This window comes from Oncorhynchus mykiss, chromosome 2 (genome assembly GCF_013265735.2).
Source record: "Oncorhynchus mykiss isolate Arlee chromosome 2, USDA_OmykA_1.1, whole genome shotgun sequence".
Lineage (NCBI taxonomy): Eukaryota > Metazoa > Chordata > Actinopteri > Salmoniformes > Salmonidae > Oncorhynchus > Oncorhynchus mykiss.
The window spans coordinates 103,255,510-103,276,157 of record NC_048566.1 but is presented as its reverse complement, the minus strand read 5'-3'; the positions used below and the strand labels follow the sequence as shown (position 1 = coordinate 103,276,157).

Here is a 20,648-nt window from a genome sequence, read left to right as displayed (position 1 = left end):
GAGTGACAGGATAGGGTATCCTGAGCATTCGAAATTGGGTTTGGTGTCTCTATCTTGAACCGTTGGTGGTTATTATGTGCAAATGTAGAACATTTAAATAATTATAATTTATAGTGCGGACCAGAGCAGTTAGTTGTGGTCAGTAGTTGTGTGATTGTGGTCAGTAGTTGTGTGATTGTGGTCAGTAGTTGTGTGATTGTGGTCAGTAGTTGTGTGATTGTGGTCAGTAGTTGTGTGATTGTGGTCAGTAGTTGTGTGATTGTGGTCAGTAGTTGTGTGATTGTGATCAGTAGTTGTGTGATTGTGATCAGTAGTTGTGTGATTGTGGTCAGTAGTTGTGTGATTGTGGTCAGTAGTTGTGTGATTGGGTCAGTAGTTGTGTGATTGGGTCAGTAGTTGTGTGATTGTGGTCAGTAGTTGTGTGATTGTGGTCAGTAGTTGTGTGATTGTGGTCAGTAGTTCTGTGATTGTGGTCAGTAGTTGTGTGATTGTGGTCAGTAGTTGTGTGATTGTGGTCAGTAGTTGTGTGATTGTGGTCAGTAGTTGTGTGATTGGGTTGCAGGCTCTTTGGGCCCTACAGTCTGGATGTGGTCAGTAGTTGTCATCAGTAGTCTTGTGGTCAATAGTTGTGTGCCATTTTATATAGTTATACTTGATAAAGATGTTAAATCATGTGAAGTTAGGATAGCCTGAGTGTTTTATATGTTAGCATAATGTGAAGTTAGGATAGCCTGAGTGTTTTATATGTTAGAATAATGTGAAGTTAGGATAGCCTGAGTGTTTTATATGTTAGAATAATGTGAAGTTAGGATAGCCTGAGTGTTTTATATGTTAGAATAATGTGAAGTTAGGATAGCCTGAGTGTTTTAAAGTTAGTCTTTTAGCTTAATTGTCCAAGGAGCAGGATCTTTTTGAACAGCTGCCTCTGTATTCCCATGGTTCTCATTGAAACCCATGCGAATCTATGCACATTTGAAATGGCTACAGTTCCTAAAGTATAGGCAGATTGCTTATCAAAGGAGTTCTCATACTAAGTTGGGCCGGTCTGAACATCTGGTTTGGAGTTGATGGCTTAAACAGTGAAAGAGGAGATGGGTCTAGAAGTTTTCATTTCTTTATCAAGTCTAACGGATCTTTTTCTCTTTCATTGAAACGCATTGGGAGCTTATCTAAATATTATATTATACTTCAAAATGTATAAATGCTATCAAAAACATGTTCTCAAGCAATCTAAGCTAGGGCAGTCTGCACATTCGCACGTTGTTTTCATGTTTACAGCTTAAATTGTTTAAGCGCTAGAGCGGGCAGAATAATAATAATAATGTGTTATAAATCTAGAGTTGTGCTTTGCCTTCAGCAAGCTCACCTAATAATTAATAACACAATGTGGGTTGAACTGCTCCTTAGTCACTTAGGGGTGAATCCTAACTTCCACTTGAGTTCAATTTTCACTTAGTCATGCACTGATGTTAATGGGAGACTAAGTGAAAATTCAACTTACTGTAAGTTGAAAAAAAGGGGAAACTGCATACCCCTGCAATAAGGACAAATACTAGTTTATAGTTTTTATATTTTTATCAAACGAACACAAGTATATCCTGATTGTCCATTTGATCAGCATTTGATCTTCGTGATTATGATCTTTAGTTGAAGTGTTGTGTTCTCAACTGTGATTGGACAACGAACCGTATGTTCACTGAGAACGGATGATAAAACGGTTGTACAGAAATATGTTCATGACATATGGCCATTAGCCACTTTACAGTAATCATTTATAGAACATATAGCCTTTCGATGGGGTATATTTAAAATACCATTTTGTTAAACTTGAATAATAGAACGTGTGGCCAAAATCCTAGTGATTTCACTTTATCCCAAACAATAATGTTTAACATAATTTCCAAATTACATGATTGCAATGAATCTTCCAGCGTACCCTAACCCAAAGTAAAGTGAACATTATGCTAAACTATCAGATTTATTTAAAACAGACGTACACAAAACTAAGAAGTATATTGGATTTCTTCCTCCTCACCCTCTGACAACAAAAAAACAACAGTAAATCATGTACAACAGTGTAATAAAGCTATCACTGTATCCTCATCTGTCTAAGGAGACATGTTCACTGTACAAAACAGGTGGAGTGGTGACCTTTGAACTGTGACTGTGTCTTGAAATACAGTCCTGTCTGTCCTCACCCTGGGATTGTTAGTCTTGTCTACCAGCCAGCTCTCGCTCGGTCGGTAGCAAGTAGCCCGGGGACGAGGTGATGGGCTGGTGCCTGTTTCTGTGGCACATCCTCTGAGCACAGTAGCCAGTCAACAAACTGTATCCGAGTCTGTGATCAGTTTAGTTAGGACATTCAGATATGTGTTTAGTTGGGACATTCAGATGTGTGTTCAGTTTAGTTAGGACATTCAGATATGTGTTCAGCAGTCTGCCCATTCAGAAGTGCAGTCTGGCTCTCCTATGTGACTGAGGTCGGGGCTTCACATAGTGTCCTCAAGTCCCAGGCACCGTGCCTCGTAACCTCACACAAACCCAGGCTTCATGGAGGACCGACGACATTTGGGGCAGCCCCTGGAACCGTTGTTCTGTAGACACCTGAGAGGATAGAAGAAGTAGAGACTCTGGGAACTGACTCATGTCAAATCCTAAGAGTTCCCCCCTGTTTCCACCCCTGGACATAAAACATGTAGAATATGTTAAAAAACCTCTTAAGGATACGCCCCCTTTTTTTCAATTTTTTGTCTAAAATTACATTTCCAAATCTAACTGCCTGTAGCTCAGGACCTGAAGCAAGGATATGCATATTCTTGATACCAATTGAAAGGAAACACTTTGAAGTTTGTGAAAATGTGAAATGAATGTCGGAGAATGTATCACATTAGATCTGGTAAAAGATAATACAAAGAGAGAAAAAAAATCATTTTTTTGTACCATCTTTGAAATGCAAGACAAAGGCCAAAATGTATTATTCCAGCCCAGCTGCAATTTAGATTTTGGCCACTAGTTGGCAGCAGTGTATGTGCAAAGTTTTAGACTGATTCAATGAACCATTGCATTTCTGTTCAAAATGTTCTATCAGGACTTCCCAAATATGCCTAATTGGTTTATAAATACATTTTCAAGTTCAAAATTGTGCACTCTCCTCAAACAATAGCATGGTATTATTTCACTGTAATAGCTACTGTAAATTGTACAGTGCAGTTAGATGAACAAGAATTTAAGCTTTCTGCCAATATCAGATATGTCAATGTCCTGGGAAATGTTCTTGTTACTTACAACCTCATGTTAATCACATTAGCCTACGTTAGCTCAACCTTCCCGTGGGTGGGACACCGATCCTGTAGAGGTTTTTAATCAAGGCAAAAGTCCCTACTGGAGGTGGTGTAAGTTGTGAGAGCAGGGCAGAGCCACATGTAGTAATAATGTAGACTACATAACATGTAGATGGGTCATCGTTAGAGCACCTACTGGAGGTGGAAGATGTGAGAGCAGGGCAGAGCCTGCAGCTGTTGGTTCTTCTCTCCTATGGACTCGCCACACATTCCACAGTACAGCTCCAGCTCCTCCACACACTGCAGGAACTTCACAACCTGCTCCCTCAGCTCCTCCTGCCTCTCCTTACTGCGGTAGATCCCCTCACTGAGACAGTGCACCTTTAGACTACACAGCTAACACAGAGAGAGAGAGAGAGGTATATAAGGGTTAGAATCAACACACAGACTGAACGTAGCTGACTTACTGCAGTCGATTCCCTCATTCAGGCTACACAGCTAATGGGACAAGAACTGGAATTTAGCACAAGCTAAAGTGTGACGTGCATCTGACTGTTGCATGATTGTTTTAATTGCACAGTAAAAAGGCAGCATATTTTCATGGTATTTATTCAGAACTATGTGCACTGTACCTTGGTTCCTAAAGCTTCTGACAACTCCTGAGCTCGCTGCAGAGCATCCAGAGCCTTGTCCAATTCTTTCTGCTGGAGCCAACACTTCCCTACCCCCAGGTACACCTGGGTCTGGCCAAGACGGTTCCCAATCTCTGTCATTATACACATGGAGGACTCATAACGAGGCAATGCTTTCTGGAGGAGAGGAGAGAACAGGAGGTGAGGGAGAGGAGGGAAGAGAAGAGAGGAGAGGAGAGAAGAGAGAACAGGAGAGGAGAGAAGAGAAAAGGGGGAGAGGAGATGAGGGGAGGAGATGAGGAGAGAACAGGAGAAGAGAAAGGAGAGGACAGGGTGAGAGGAGAGAAAATAATATGAATCAAGCCCAGACTATATTGAAGGAATGTTTTGCTCTTCAGCTTACGTCCATGTATCTGTAACAGTGTAGCACGGACAGTATTTGGTTACTTACATCAACGTCATTCCGGCAGCGATGGATATCAGCGAAGTTCAGTAAGCACAGCGCCTGGAGAGGTCGGTCCCCGTGCTGCAGGGCTATCTTCATGGACTCCTGGAGGATGGGAACCACTTTAGTGTGACACACAACCTCTAAATAACACACACACAACCTCTGATCAACACACAAAACCTCTAAACAACACACACACACGACCTCTGAACAACACACACACGACCTCTAAACAACACACACACACAACCTCTGAACAACACACACACGACCTCTAAACAACACACACAACCTCTAAACAACACACACAACCTCTGAACAACACCAACAACCTCTGAACAACACATCCTTACTGTACATCAGCTAAGTCCTCCTGTTTTTACCATCTGAGGACATTAACATTAAGGACATTAACATTAAGGACATTAACATTAAGGACATTAACAGAAAGCCCATTAACAGAAAGGGCATTAACATTAAGGACATTAACATTAAGGGCATTAACAGAAAGGACATTAACATTAAGGACATTAACAGAAAGGACATAAACATTAAGGACATTAACATTAAGGACATTAACAGAAAGGACATTAACAGAAAGGACATAAACATTAAGGACATTAACATTAAGGACATAAACATTAAGGACATTAACATTAAGGACATTAACAGTAAGGACATTAACATTAAGGACATTAACAGAAAGGACATAAACATTAACGACATTAACATTAAGGACATTAACAGTAAGGACATTAACATTAAGGACATTAACAGTAAGGACATTAACATTAAGGACATTAACAGAAAGGACATAAACATTAACGACATTAACATTAAGGACATTAACAGTAAGGACATTAACATTAAGGACATTAACAGTAAGGACATTAACATTAAGGACATTAACAGTAAGGACATTAACATTAAGGACATTAACATTAAGGACATTAACATTAAGGACATTAACAGTAAGGACATTAACATTAAGGACATAAACATTAAGGACATTAACAGTAAGGACATTAACATTAAGGACATTAACATTAAGGACATTAACATTAAGGACATTAACAGAAAGGACATAAACATTAACGACATTAACATTAAGGACATTAACAGTAAGGACATTAACATTAAGGACATTAACAGAAAGGACATTAACATTAAGGACATTAACAGTAAGGACATTAACATTAAGGTGTGGTGGTGTAGACAGTATAGACAGTAGTTATATAGGATGGTGTGTATAGACAGTATTGACAGTAGTTATAATAGGATGGTGTGTATAGACAGTATAGACAGTAGTTATATAGGATGGTGTGTATAGACAGTAGTTATTTAGAATGGTGTGTATAGACAGTAGTTATATAGGATAGTGTGTATAGACAGTAGTTATATAGGATGGTGTGTATAGACAGTAGTTATAATAGGATGGTGTGTATAGACAGTATAGACAGTAGTTATATAGGATGGTGTGTATAGACAGTATAGACAGTAGTTATATAGGATGGTGTGTATAGACAGTAGTTATATAGAATGGTGTGTATAGACAATATAGACAGTAGTTATATAGGATGGTGTTGGCTTGCCAGATCATTGGCTTGCCAGTCCTACCATTACAGATCATTGGCTTGAATGTCCATTATAGTCAATTCTATTTCTATGGAAAACTGAGGCCTGCTAACTGAAGGCTGATAACTGAGGGCTGCTAGGGCTGCTAACTGAGAGCTGCTAACTGAGGCATGCTAACTGAGGGCTGATAACTGAGGGCTGCTAGGGCTGCTAACTGAGAGCGGCTAACTGAGGCCTGCTAACTGAGGGCTGATAACTGAGGGCTGATTGGGCTGCTAACTGAGGACCGCTAACTGAGGGCTGCTAACTGAGGACTGCTAACTGAGGGCTGCTAACTGATGGCTGATAACTGAGGGCTGATTGGGCTGCTAACTGAGGGCTGCTAACTGAGGACTGCTAACTGAGGACTGCTAACTGAGGACTGCTAACTGAGGACTGCTAACTGAGGGCTGCTAACTGAGGACTGCTAACTGAGGCCTGCTAATTGAGGCCTGCTAATTGAGGGCTGCTAACTGAGGCCTGCTTACTGAGGCCTGCTAACTGAAGGCTGATAACTGAGGGCTGATTGGGCTGCTAACTGAGACCTGCTAACTGAGGGCTGCTAATTGAGGGCTGCTAATTGAGGGCTGCTAACTGAGGCCTGCTTACTGAGGGCTGCTATTGTTTTTACTCCAGGATGAATTCTTTCCTTGGTCAGATGTATTCTAACTATGACAGGATGAATGAAATGTGTTGAAGCTAAATCTGTTCAGCAGAACAGCGGTGATAAATCTGAAACAACACTCCCCATTTCAGTCCCCAATGGCACCCTATTCCCTATATAGAGCCCTACAGGGCTCTGGTCAAATGGCACCCTATTCCCTATATAGTGCCCTACAGGGCTATGGTCAAATGTAGGGCTCTATACAGGGAATATGGTGCTATTTCCCACTGCTCTGCTACTACCCAACCACCACGACTACTGCAGTACTTAGCAGTGACATCAAGGTATTTCTCTGTCTCTCCAGTAAAGTATTACAGTTAACTCTGTCCCCTCTGTGTTAATGAACACTTTAAACCAGAGGCAGCATATTTATACCCAGAGGTCTAAGATCGTACAACACAAAGACACACTGCCTGGCATGCCGGCTGCACCTGTCACTGATACGGTCTGTCACTCTCTAACACAAAGACACACAACTAAGTGTAGAAAACATTAAGAACACTTTCCTAATATTGAGTTGCACATGGTACAGAATAGCAGAGTATATGTTAGAAATATTATGAATAAATGAATAAACAATATCCTCATTTTAACTTTAATTACTCCTTGTCTGTGTCACACAATCCCTTCTTATCCTTTCCTTTCTTATGAACTCATATTGTTAATCAGACATAAGTTTACTTAGTTACAGTTCCATTTAACCAGTTTTTTTATCCAATAATGAAATAGTGCCCCCATAGTTACAACAGGTTAATGAACACCATTCCAACTAGGAAGAAAGAAATGGGTAGTGGATTAAGTAAACAGATAAGGTAGTTAACCTATGGTTGAACTGACGAAACTGAGCTCTGGGGTGTTTTAGATAAGGAAGTGAGTGCATTCCTAGGTTTTCTGTTAATTAGAACTGTCAGCTAAGTGGTGATCGATAATGTTGAGGGGTCAAAAGTTAATTCAGTTGTGTTGTGTGTCCTGTGTATGTGCTGGGGCGGTCAGAATGAACCTTTAAAGTTCCCTTTGTCCCGGTCGAGAGGAGGGGATTCTGTTAAGCAATGAAATGACGTCATGTTATTGTATATAAACTGTTGCTCGTGATAACGTGGCAGCGCGCTCCGAGAATAAATTCTGTTACCTATTATTGATAAGACTGGTCTCTGTCTATTTTATGCAAACAATAATCTTACAAATTGTCATGAAATAGATTAAGGGAATTCTATTAATGAAAACACATTGGTATAATTAAATTACTGTAACAGTATATCACGGTGGTTTCTGAACTCACCTACCACTACCGTCATCTTTACTTTAATCCCATCAATCCAGGAAGTAAACACAAATTGGAATTTAACTTTCCGTTGACCTTCTGAATTATTATTTTTTATTTAATTTTTTTAAATTGTATTTAACCAGGTAGGCCAGTTGAGAACAAGTTCTCATTTACAACTGCGACCTGGCCAAGATAAAGCAAAGCAGTGCGACACAAACAACAACAACAGAGTTACACATGGAATAAACAAGTGTACAGTCAGTAATACAATAGAAAAAAAAGGAAGTCTATATACAGTGTGTGCAAATGGCATGAGGAGGTAAGGCAATAAATAGGCCATAGTAGCAAAGTAATTACAATTTAGCAGATTACCACTGGAGTGATAGATGAGCAGATGATAATGTGTAAGTAGAGATACTGGTGTGCAAAAGAGCAGAAAAGTAAACAAAAACAATATGGGGATGAGGTAGGTAGTTGGATGGGCTATTTACAGATGGGCTATTAACAGATGGGCTATGTACAGATGGACTATGTACAGCTGCAGCGATCGGTTAGCTGCTCAGATAGCTTATGTTTAAAGTTAGTGAGCCAAATATAAGCCTACAGCTTCAGCGATTTTTGCAATTTTGCAATTGAAATGGAGTCGACCCCAACCCTTGTTTACAGCAGTATCTAGTCTCGTATCATCTCTGGGAATGTAGGTAATACATAATAACTCACTGGATTAATAAACAATGCCACTAATACTAAACAACACTAATAAACGTTACCTCACAGCACTCCATGGCATCAGGCAGGCGGTCCAGTTTCCTGTAGGCTACAGACATGTGGTACTGGCTCATGGCCCTGTACTTCAGACTCCAGCCTTTACCGTAGTCATTCACCAGCTCAGCCGCTTTACACGGGAAGAACAGGGCCTTCTCATAGTCCTGATGGGAGGGTAACAGATCATTTACAGGGGAAGAACAGGGCCTTCTCATAGTCCTGATGGGAGGGTAACAGATCATTTACAGGGGAAGAACAGGGCCTTCTCATAGTCCTGATGGGAGGGTAACAGATCATTTACAGGGGAAGAACAGGGCCTTCTCATAGTCCTGATGGGAGGGTAACATATAATTTACAGGGGAAGAACAGGGCCTTCTCATAGTCCTGATGGGAGGGTAACAGATCATTTACAGGGGAAGAACAGGGCCTTCTCATAGTCCTGATGGGAGGGTAACAGATCATTTACAGGGGAAGAACAGGGCCTTCTCATAGTCCTGATGGGAGGGTAACAGATCATTTACAGGGGAAGAACAGGGCCTTCTCATAGTCCTGATGGGAGGGTAACAGATCATTTACACGGGAAGAACAGGGCCTTCTCATAGTCCTGATGGGAAGACATAACAGATCATTTACACGGGAAGAACAGGGCCTTCTCATAGTCCTGATGGGAGGACATAACAGATCATTTACACAGGAAGAACGGGGCCTTCTCATAGTCCTGATGGGAGGACATAATAGATCATTTACACGGGAAGAACAGGGCCTTCTCATAGTCCTGATGGGAGGACATAACAGATCATTTACACAGGAAGAACAGGGCCTTCTCATAGTCCTGATGGGAGGACATAACAGATCAGTTACACAGGAAGAACAGGGCCTTCTCATAGTCCTGATGGGAGGACATAACAGATCATTTACAGGGGAAGAACAGGGCCTTCTCATAGTCCTTCAAACAGAACAGATGGATGAGTTTTTTTTATTTATTTTACCTTTATTTAACTAGGCAAGTCAGTTAAGAACAAATTCTTATTTTCAATGATGGCCTACCAGGGAACAGTGGGTTAACAGCCTTGTTCAACGCTCTAACCACTAGGCTACGCTGCCGTGAGGAGCCGGCGTCCATTTTTTAAATTTAATTTAACTTTTATTTAATTGAACCATGTTATCCCAATCAGGTCAGAATCTCTCTTTCACAAGGGAGTCCTGGCCAATAGGGCAGCTCTGTGAAACACACACTTGGTCTACAGCCAAATTTAGCAGTCCGGATCAGCAACACTACAGTTTTTATATAAACTTTACCTCTTTATAAGCGTTCTAACTTGATGCCATAATATTCTAACCGCCGATTTAATTAATAACCGCTGAGAGTTTAGGACTATCCTGTATTATTAGGGCGAGCAGATTCAACTTTCATTCTCCGGACGCCAGCTAATCTGGACCTGATTGAAACCAATCCACTTTTTGGAATCCAGGGATTACTGGGACAAATCTCACGTGTCAAAACAGAATACAACAGGGCCTCTACCAGGCTAGACCCAGGTCTCGACTACACAGGCAGGCGTCCACCAAGCTAGAATACAACAGGCCTCTACCAGGCTACAATACAACATAACTACAATAACAACTGTACTAGGGTCAACACAGTTTAGTCTGGGACCAATGTAGGGGACAAAACACACTACTACATAGGCCTCTACCAGGCTAGAATACAACAGGCCTCTACCAAACTAGAACACAACAGGCCTCTGCCAGGCTAGAATACAGTAGGCCTCTACCAGGCTAGAATACAACAGGCCTCTGACCGGGGCCTACGTGGCTCACTCAGCCTTTGCACCAAAATGCATTTGACAAGATGTGTCCTCAAATATAACTGTGTTGAATTGAAGGAGGACTCTTCTGAGAATTGATAATATTTTGAAGACTCTTTTTACATACAAGGTTGAATTGCATCTAATCAGGGATGTAACAAAGTAATAGCAATGTAATAACAAATATAGGACATTTTCTCAGAGCGTCATAATATAGACATACTGTCGACACTTTACCTTGAGCTGGATGTAGAAGTTCCCCAGGCTGCAGCAGACTCTAGACTCCAGCATCTTGTCATCGTTGTTGTGGGCGTAGCGCAGGGCCTTCTCATAGCTCTCTAGAGCCTTCTGGAACACACTGACGCCCAGGAACGCGTTGCCCATGCTCAGACACACCTGGAAACACAAGTAGAGGCAGAGGTCATAAAGGCAGAAGTCGTAAAGGACTTGACTTCATTTGCATTGTGGCATTTTTTTCAGTAGACTCAGATGTACGCAGACGTCCAGAGGACCCAGACGTCCAGAGGTCCCAGAGGTCCCAGACATCCAGAGGTCCCAGAGGTCCCAGACGTCCCAGACGTCCCAGAGGTCCCAGAGGTCCCAGACGTCCCAGACGTCCCAGAGGTCCCAGAGGTCCAAGACGTCCAAGACGTCCCAGACGTCCCAGAGGTGCCAGAGGTCCCAGACGTCCCAGAGGTCCCAGAGGTCCCAGACGTCCCAGAGGTCCCAGACGTCCCAGAGGTCCCAGAGGTCCCAGACGTCCCAGAGGTCCCAGAGGTCCCAGATGTCCAGATGTCCAGAGGTCCCAGACATCCAGAGGTCCCAGAGGTCCCAGATGTCCAGACATACCAGAGGTCCAGAGGTCCCAGACGTCCCAGAGGTTCCAGAGGTCCCAGACGTCCCATTCTCTTTATTTTCCTGTTGTTTTGTCTCTTACTGTAAGAACGTGTTGTTTATTGTTGTGTTGTTTTGTTTTCTGCCACCATTATGTATGTGTCCTGTTTTGTTTGGCAACAGGAAATAAGGCGAAACAGCATGTATTACAGTATTATAATATGATTGTATATTATTGCTGAGACCCACCTGTCCGTTAAGTTGCAGACTGACAGTGGTTCCCTGCATGTTGAGGCAGGTCTTACAGTAGGACACAGTCTTCTGGAAGTCACACAGCTTCTCGTTGCTCCTAGCCAGGTTGAGGTAGCCCTCAGTCAGGTAGTCTGGGTCCTCCATCTCCCTGGCTGTGTCTATCTGGGCCAAGGCATACTGACGGAGGAGAGAGAGAGAGAGAGAGGATGGCCAAAATAGGTAGGACCAATGTAGATAATTAACAGTATAGACACAATGTAGACCACTAACACTGTAGACACAACGTAGATAACTAACACTATGGACACAATGTAGATAACTAACACTATGGACACAATGTAGATAACTAACACTATAGACACAATGTAGATAACTAACACTATGGACACAATGTAGATAACTAACACTATGGACACAATGTAGATAACTAACACTATAGACACAATGTAGATAACTAACACTATGGACACAATGTAGATAACTAACACTATGGACACAATGTAGATAACTAACACTATAGACACAATGTAGATAACTAACACTATGGACACAATGTAGATAACTAACACTATGGACACAATGTAGATAACTAACACTGGAGAGACAATGTAGATAACTAACACTATGGACACAATGTAGATAACTAACACTATGGACACAATGTAGATAACTAACACTATGGACACAATGTAGATAACTAACACTATAGACACAATGTAGATAACACTATGGACACAATGTAGACAACTAACACTATGTACACAACATATATAACTAACACTATAGACACAATGGAGATAACTAACACTATGGACACAATGTAGACAACTAACACTATGTACACAACGTATATAACTAACACTATAGACACAATGGAGATAACTAACACTATGGACACAATGTATATAACTAACACTATGGACACAACGTATATAACTAACACTATAGACACAATGTAGATAACTAACACTATGGACACAATGTAGATAACTAACACTATGGACACAATGTAGATAACTAACACTGGAGAGACAATGCAGATAACTAACACTGGAGAGACAATGCAGATAACTAACACTATGGACACAATGTAGATAACTAACACTATGGACACAATGTAGATAACTAACACTATGGGCACAATGTAGATAACTAACACTATGGACACAATGTAGATAACTAACACTACAGACAAAATGTAGATAACTAACAATGTAGACCAAATCTAGATAACTAACACTATAGACACAATGTAGATAACTAACACTATGGACACAATGTAGATAACTAACACTATGGGCACAATGTAGATAACTAACACTATGGACACAATGTAGATAACTAACACTATAGACACAACGTAGATAATGAACACTATAGACACTATAGATAACTTACACTATGGACAGAATTTAGATAACTAACACTATAGACACAATGTTGATAAACTGTTGGACACAATGTAGATAACTAACACTATAGACACAATGTGGATAACTAACACTATAGACACAATGTAGATAACTAACACTGGAGAGACAATGCAGATAACTAACACTGGAGAGACAATGCAGATAACTAACACTATGGACACAATGTAGATAACTACCACTATAGACACAATGTAGATAACTAACACTATAGACACAATGTAGATAACTAACACTATAGACACAATGTAGATAACTAACACTATAGACACAATGTAGATAACTAACACTATAGACACAATGTAGATAACTAACACTATAGACACAATGTAGCTAACTAACACTATGGACACAATGTAGATAACTAACACTATAGACACAATGTAGATAACTAACACTATAGACACAATGTAGATAACTAACACTATAGACACAATGTAGATAACTAACACTATGGACATAATGTAGATAACTAACACTATGGACACAATGAAGATAACTAACACTATAGACACAATGTAGCTAACTAACACTATGGACACAATGTAGATAACTAACACTATGGACAAAATGTAGATAACTAACACTATGTGCACAATGTAGATAACTAACACTATGGGCACAATGTAGATAACTAACACTGGAGAGACAATGTAGATAACTAACACTATAGACACAATGTAGGTAACTAACAATATACTGTAGATAACTAAACACAGTGTTTCCTGACCCCTCCTGTCTCAGCCTCCAGTATTTATGCTGCAGTAGTTTATGTGTCGGGGGGTTAGGGTCAGTTTGTTACATCTGGAGTACTTCTCCTGTCTTATCCGGTGTCCTGTGTGAATTTAAGTATGCTCTCTCTAATTCTCTCCTTTTCTCTTTCTTTCTCTCTCTCGGAGGACCTGAACCCTAGGACCATGCCTCAGGACTACCTCACATGATGACTCCTTGCTGTCCCCAGTCCATCTGGCCGTGCTGTTGCTCCAGTTTCAACTGTTCTGCCTGTGATTATTATTATTTGACCATGCTGGTCATTTATGAACATTTGAACATCTTGGCCATGTTCTGTTATAATCTCCACCCGGCACAACCAGAAGAGGACTGGCCACCCCATATAGCCTGGTTTCTTCCTAGGTTTTGGCCTTTCTAGGGAGGTTTTCCTAGCCACCATGGTTCTACACCTGCATTGCTTGCTGTTTGGGGTTTTAGGCTGGGTTTCTGTACAGCACTTTGAGATATCAGCTGATGTAGGAAGGGCTATATAAATACATTTGATTTGATTTGAGATAACTAACACTAAAGACACATTGTAGATAACTAACAATATGGACACAACGTGGATAACTAACACTTTAGACACAATGTAGATAACTAACACTATAGACACATTGTAGATAACTAACACAATAGACACAATGTAGATAACTAACACTATAGACACAATGTAGATAACTAACACCATAGACACAATGTAGATAAACTATTGGACACAATGTAGATAACTAACACTTTAGACACAATGTAGATAACTAACACTATAGACACAATGTAGATAACTAACACTATGGACACAATGTAGATAAACTATTGGACACAACGTAGATAACTAACACTAAAGACACATTGTAGATAACTAACAATATGGACACAACGTGGATAACTAACACTTTAGACACAATGTAGATAACTAACACTATAGACACATTGTAGATAACTAACACTTTAGACACAATGTAGATAACTAACACTATAGACACAATGTAGATAAACTATTGGACACAACGTAGATAACTAACACTAAAGACACATTGTAGATAACTAACAATATGGACACAACGTGGATAACTAACACTTTAGACACAATGTAGATAACTAACACTATGGACACAATGTAGATAACTAACACTATAGACACAATGTAGATAACTAACACTATAGACACAATGTAGATAACTAACACTATAGACACAATGTAGATAAACTATTGGACACAATGTAGATAACTAACACTTTAGACACAATGTACATAACTAACACTATAGACACAATGTAGATAACTAACACTATGGACACAATGTAGATAAACTATTGGACACAACGTAGATAACTAACACTATAGACACAATGTAGATAAACTATTGGACACAATGTAGATAAACTATTGGACACAATGTAGATAACTAACACTTTAGACACAATGTAGATAACTAACACTATGGACACAATGTAGATAACTAACACTATAGACACAATGTAGATAACTAACACTATAGACACAATGTAGATAACTAACACTATAGACACAATGTAGATAAACTATTGGACACAATGTAGATAACTAACACTTTAGACACAATGTAGATAACTAACACTATAGACACAATGTAGATAACTAACACTATGGACACAATGTAGATAAACTATTGGACACAACGTAGATAACTAACACTATAGACACAATGTAGATAAACTATTGGACACAATGTAGATAACTAACACTTTAGACACAATGTAGATAACTAACACTATGGACACAATGTAGATAACTAACACTATAGACACAATGTAGATACTAACCGTATAAATACAATGTAAATAGCACTATAGACACAATGTAGATAACTAACACTATGGACACAATGTAGATAACTAACACTATAGACACAATGTAGAAAACTAACACTATAGACACAATGTAGATAACTAACACTGTGGACACAAGGTAAATAACTAACACTATAGACACAATGTAGATAACTAACACTATAGACACAATGTAGATAAACTATTGGACACAATGTAGATAACTAACACTTTAGACACAATGTAGATAACTAACACTATAGACACAATGTAGATAACTAACACTATGGACACAATGTAGATAAACTATTGGACACAATGTAGACAACTAACATTATAGACACAATGTAGATAACTAACACTATGGACACAATGTAGAAAACTAACACTATGGACACAATGTAGATAACTAACACTATAGACACAATGTAGATAACTAACACTGTGGACACAAGGTAAATAACTAACACTATAGACACAATGTAGATAACTAACACTATAGACACAATGTAGATAAACTATTGGACACAATGTAGATAACTAACACTTTAGACACAATGTAGATAACTAACACTATAGACACAATGTAGATAACTAACACTATGGACACAATGTAGATAAACTATTGGACACAATGTAGACAACTAACACTATGGACACAATGTAGATAACTAACACTATGGACACAATGTAGATAACTAACACTATGGACACAATGTAGATAACACTATGGACACAATGTAGATAACTAACACTATAGACACAATGTAGATAACTAACACTATAGACAGACACAATGTAGATAACTAACACAATGGACACAATGTAGATAACTAACACTATGGACACAATGTAGATAACTAACACTATAGACACAATGTAGATAACTAACACTATGGACACAATATATTTAACTAACACTATAGACACAATGTAGATAACTAACACTGGAGACAATGTAAATAACTAACACTATAGACACAATGTAGATAACTAACACCATAATCACAATGTTGATAACTAACACCATAAACACAATGTAGATAACTAAAACTATATGCCATCTTGACAGATCTCTATTGAAAGTGCTCTTCCGTCCATCACTAGGCCTAATCTGTAGCTGGGAGACTGGCCTTGTAGATACAAAACAAAACAAAACCTTTTGATAGGATAGAAGTAATGGAATATTATTATTGATACAATTATGTCATGTACCTAAATATATAGAACAATTTAGTCACCCATAACACATAAGAGTTAAGAAGTTTCAGAAGTTCAAGTTTTAATTCACAGTCTCCTGTTTTGGGGCCCGGTAATTAAGCAGTGCGTACAGGAGAGAGTAGGGAGTTTTATTTCAACAAGGCTCACATCCGAGCTCTGGTTGCAAGGCTCTCTCTGTGCCCCCATATGCCTGTATCCTGTGGAAGCCACACATTAACCCCCTGATGCTCCTCAGGATTCAGTTTAGATAACGCCATAGAAATAGAATGTACTACAGTCAGATATTATATACTCAGACATGGTCTGAGGGGCTTTGTCTATTCTAGTCCAATCTATTTCTACGGATAATCCCAGGAGGAGAGGTTTGAAACAACACCATGTTCTTTCACCATTGTTGAAATGCTGCAATGGAAGAGCTGGAGACCGTATCTCGATCACTCTGCCCCCTGGCATCCAGCACGATGACACATTAAATTAATGACAGCAGCAGCAGCATCCACTCATCATATCCATCATCATATCTCTCCACACAACCTCTCAGCAGATTTCCTGCCATTTCAGTTTAAAACCCCATGCATTATTGGAACCGGTTCAAGGAACAGAACTGAAAATCCGCAAAAAGAACAGAAATGGAACCTGGAACGAAAGTGATCCATACTGTTCCGGAACAGAACCGTCTTTTTCATTCCAGGCATTTTTTTCAGACCCACAAAAAAAATGCAACAAAGCACCTATGCAAAGCCCTCACTCTGTGACTTGGTAACTTATTCCAGTGTCTGCCTGTCAGCTGAAAATCTTTGCCAGTGTGTGTGAAGGCTACATGCCCCTCCACCCTCTGAAGCACAGGCTACTGACCAGACATTACAATTATTATTCAGAAAATAGGAAGAGAGATGTTTATTAGCTAGAGAAGAACTAATTCACCTTCTCAAATGCTAGTTAAGGATACTACAGGCCTAGTTATCACGTTTCATGTTGGATTTATTAACTACAAAAAGGAAGTGTTTTTAGTTCAAATCAAATTTTATTTGTCACATACACATGGTTAGCAGATGTTAATGTGAGTGTAGTGAAATGCTTGTGCTTCTAGTTCCGACAATAATAACCAACCAACGTAATAACCAACGAGTAATCTAACCTAACAATTTCACAACTACTACCTTATACACACAAGTGTAAAGGGATGAAGAATATGTACATAAAAATATATTAATGAGTGATGGTACAGAACGGCATAGGCAAGATGCAGAAGATGGTATCGAGTACAGTATTTGCATATGAGATGAGCAATGCAGGGCATGTAAACATTATATTAAGTGGCATTGTTTAAAGTGGCTAGTGATGCATTTTTTTACATACATTTTCCATTATTAAAGTGACTGGAGTTGAGTCAGTATGTTGTTGCTGCTCTGCACACACAAGCGTGTTAGCTAGCTATTCAACGTTCCTCCATAGAAGCCGCTCCTCTTAGCTATAATTCTGTGGACCTAATTCAGGTAATGATGTCATAACAAGATGCCCAGAGTAACCGGTGTGAAATGGCTAGCTAGTTAGCGGGGTGAGAGCTAATAGCGTTTCAATTAGTGACGTCACTCGCTCTGAGACCTTGAAGTAGTGGTTCCCCTTTGCTCCTGCAAGGGCCGTGGCTTTTGTGGAGCGATGGGTAATGATGCTTTGTGGGTGACTGTTGTTGATGTATGCCGAGGGTCCCTGGTTCTGGCCCAGGTAGGGGCGAGGAGAAGGATGGAAGCTACCCTTTAACACTACAAGCCTCCTCCTCAACCCCTTCTTGCTCTCTCCTCACCTGCAAAATTTCAGTTGCGTCTTGCTCCATAGACTACACTTGTGTGTCCATCATGCTTCTGAACAACTATCTGGCCGGCTTCATCTGCACTGATTGGTCTAAACAACTAGCTGACCACCTCCATCTGCACTGATTGGTCTAAACAACTAGCTTGCCGGCTTCATCTGCACTGATTGGTCTAAACAACTAGCTTGCCGGCTTCATCTGCACTGATTGGTCTAAACAACTAGCTTGCCGGCTTCATCTGCACTGATTGGTCTAAACAACTAGCTTGCCGGCTTCATCTGCACTGATTGGTCTAAACAACTAGCTTGCCGGCTTCATCTGCACTGATTAGTCTAAACAACTAGCTTGCCGGCTTCATGAAGTAATTTAATAAGATAAATGTAAACAACTGTTGATTTCAGGTTAAAAAAGGAACAGAAAGGAACGATATAAACTTTTTGTTTCGTTTTTCGAACCGGTTCATTACATTATTTTGTTGGTTGGAACAGTGGAACGTAAAAGCTTTTTATGGGGGGGGTTCTGTTCAGAACAAAACGATTGGAAAATCATTTCAGTTCCAACCCTTGCTGCTATAAAATTGATAGTGCTGTGTTATAATCCCAAAAGATGGACACTTCAAGATATCCTTTACATCATACATACAGGAGGAAATCAGAGGATCATACTACAAAGTCTATCCTATTAAATAGTTTTTGTCTAACTCAACTAATGCCTAATATCAACTGTTCAATCAGCATGTGGAATGTGTCTACAACTGTGTGACATGCTGCCCAAATAGCTAACATCTCAACACTTCAATAACAGGATGTTGAACTGATGAGAAATTAGAAAACATCTACTTCGACATGGCTAGTGAATTTGACAGGGACTCTCTCTCTCTCTCTGTTTTACCTTGAGCATCTCTTTATACTTCCCCATCTCAGAGTGGGCGGTGATGAGACAGCCCAGCACTCTGAACTTCCCCCCGGGGTCTGAGGTCTTCTCCAGCACCTTGGTCCAGACATGCAGGGCTTTGTCAGTCTGATTGGCCTGGTACAGCTTTAAGCCTTTCTCTACCTGCTGCTTGGTTTGGTCCTGGCCCATCTCTGCTACAAGGAGGTGCCTCATAAAAATATTCATCCGTTTAGGTGTTGTTTGGCTTTCAGTGGAGGACCAAGAAAGTAGATCCTTGCCAATGTACAGTGAGTTACGTTAAGAAAGTAGTTCCTTGCCCATGTACAGTGGGTTATGTTAAGAAAGTAGATCCTTGCCCATGTACAGTGGGTTATGTTAAGAAAGTAGATCCTTGCCCATGTACAGTGGGTTACATTAACAAAGATCTGGTCGTAAAGACTGAGGATCCTCTAACGATCTACGATTCTCTGACGTTCCTCTCTGTGGTACTAGGCCTCTCTCTCTGATCCAGTAGGTCTCTATATCTCTCTCTCTGATCCAGTAGGTCTCTATATCGCTCTCTCTGATCCAGTAGGTCTCTATATCTCTCTCTCTGATCCAACTCTCTCAGCTCCGGCAGGCGACGGGTCAGGATGACTGGGAGGAAACTGGATCCAGGACTTTAAAGGACCAGCCAACTAACACCTTCATACCTAATCACGTTGAGGACGAGGCGAAAGGAAAACCAAACGTGTCCCTCCCTACTTCCTCGATCCAACAGTAACACCTTTAAGAGTTCACAGTTCACTTCCCGAAGAAATTCTGCTTTCGAAAAACGCTGCAGAAACACGTCTCCCTGCGAAGTGCTGGCAGCGGTATCCCAGAATATCTGCTCCCTCCGCACCCCTGTGAAAGGAATGTCCAGCGCCCCAGTTCCCCCCCCCCCTTCCCTCTCCCTGTCCCTGGGCTGGCGCTGCAGCAGATGTCCCTGTCACTCTGGACCATGTGTCACTATAGGAATCCTGCTCTGTCCTCTGTTCACAGATCCAAGGTCCCGATAGGAGACGCTATACCCTCTCTACCCTCCTCACAGAAAGACCTCAACCTTTCATCCAAACTCTGACTGAAGTTAAAGCGCTACCTCCACATCCCAGCCGTCAGAAAATGCA

At 40.4% G+C, this 20,648-nt stretch overlaps 1 protein-coding gene across 1 annotated transcript; it reads right to left on the bottom strand.

The window, feature by feature from the left end:
* Positions 1–1,560: 1,560 nt before the first annotated feature.
* On the bottom strand, positions 1,561–20,412 carry rapsn (receptor-associated protein of the synapse, 43kD). Its single transcript, XM_036961408.1, has 8 exons — positions 19,498–20,412; positions 11,560–11,739; positions 10,714–10,872; positions 8,674–8,832; positions 4,365–4,463; positions 3,914–4,090; positions 3,478–3,677; positions 1,561–2,604 (listed from the first exon to the last, which is right to left on the bottom strand). The coding sequence occupies exons 1-8, from the start codon at positions 19,723–19,725 to the stop codon at positions 2,532–2,534; spliced, it is 1,275 nt and encodes a 424-aa protein (XP_036817303.1). The 5' UTR covers positions 19,726–20,412; the 3' UTR covers positions 1,561–2,531.
* Between the last annotated feature and the right edge of the window lie 236 nt (positions 20,413–20,648).

Bases quoted from the DNA above. Each gene is read 5' to 3' on its own strand.
- rapsn (XM_036961408.1), bottom strand. From the start codon at position 19,725: ATGAATATTTTTATGAGGCACCTCCTTGTAGCAGAGATGGGCCAGGAC. The intron at 10,873-11,559 runs GTGGGTCTCAGC...TTGTGTTTCCAG, and splicing joins GTCTGCAACTTAACGGACAG to GTGTGTCTGAGCATGGGCAA. The intron at 4,464-8,673 runs GTAACGTTTATT...CCCATCCTCCAG, and splicing joins ATGCCATGGAGTGCTGTGAG to GAGTCCATGAAGATAGCCCT.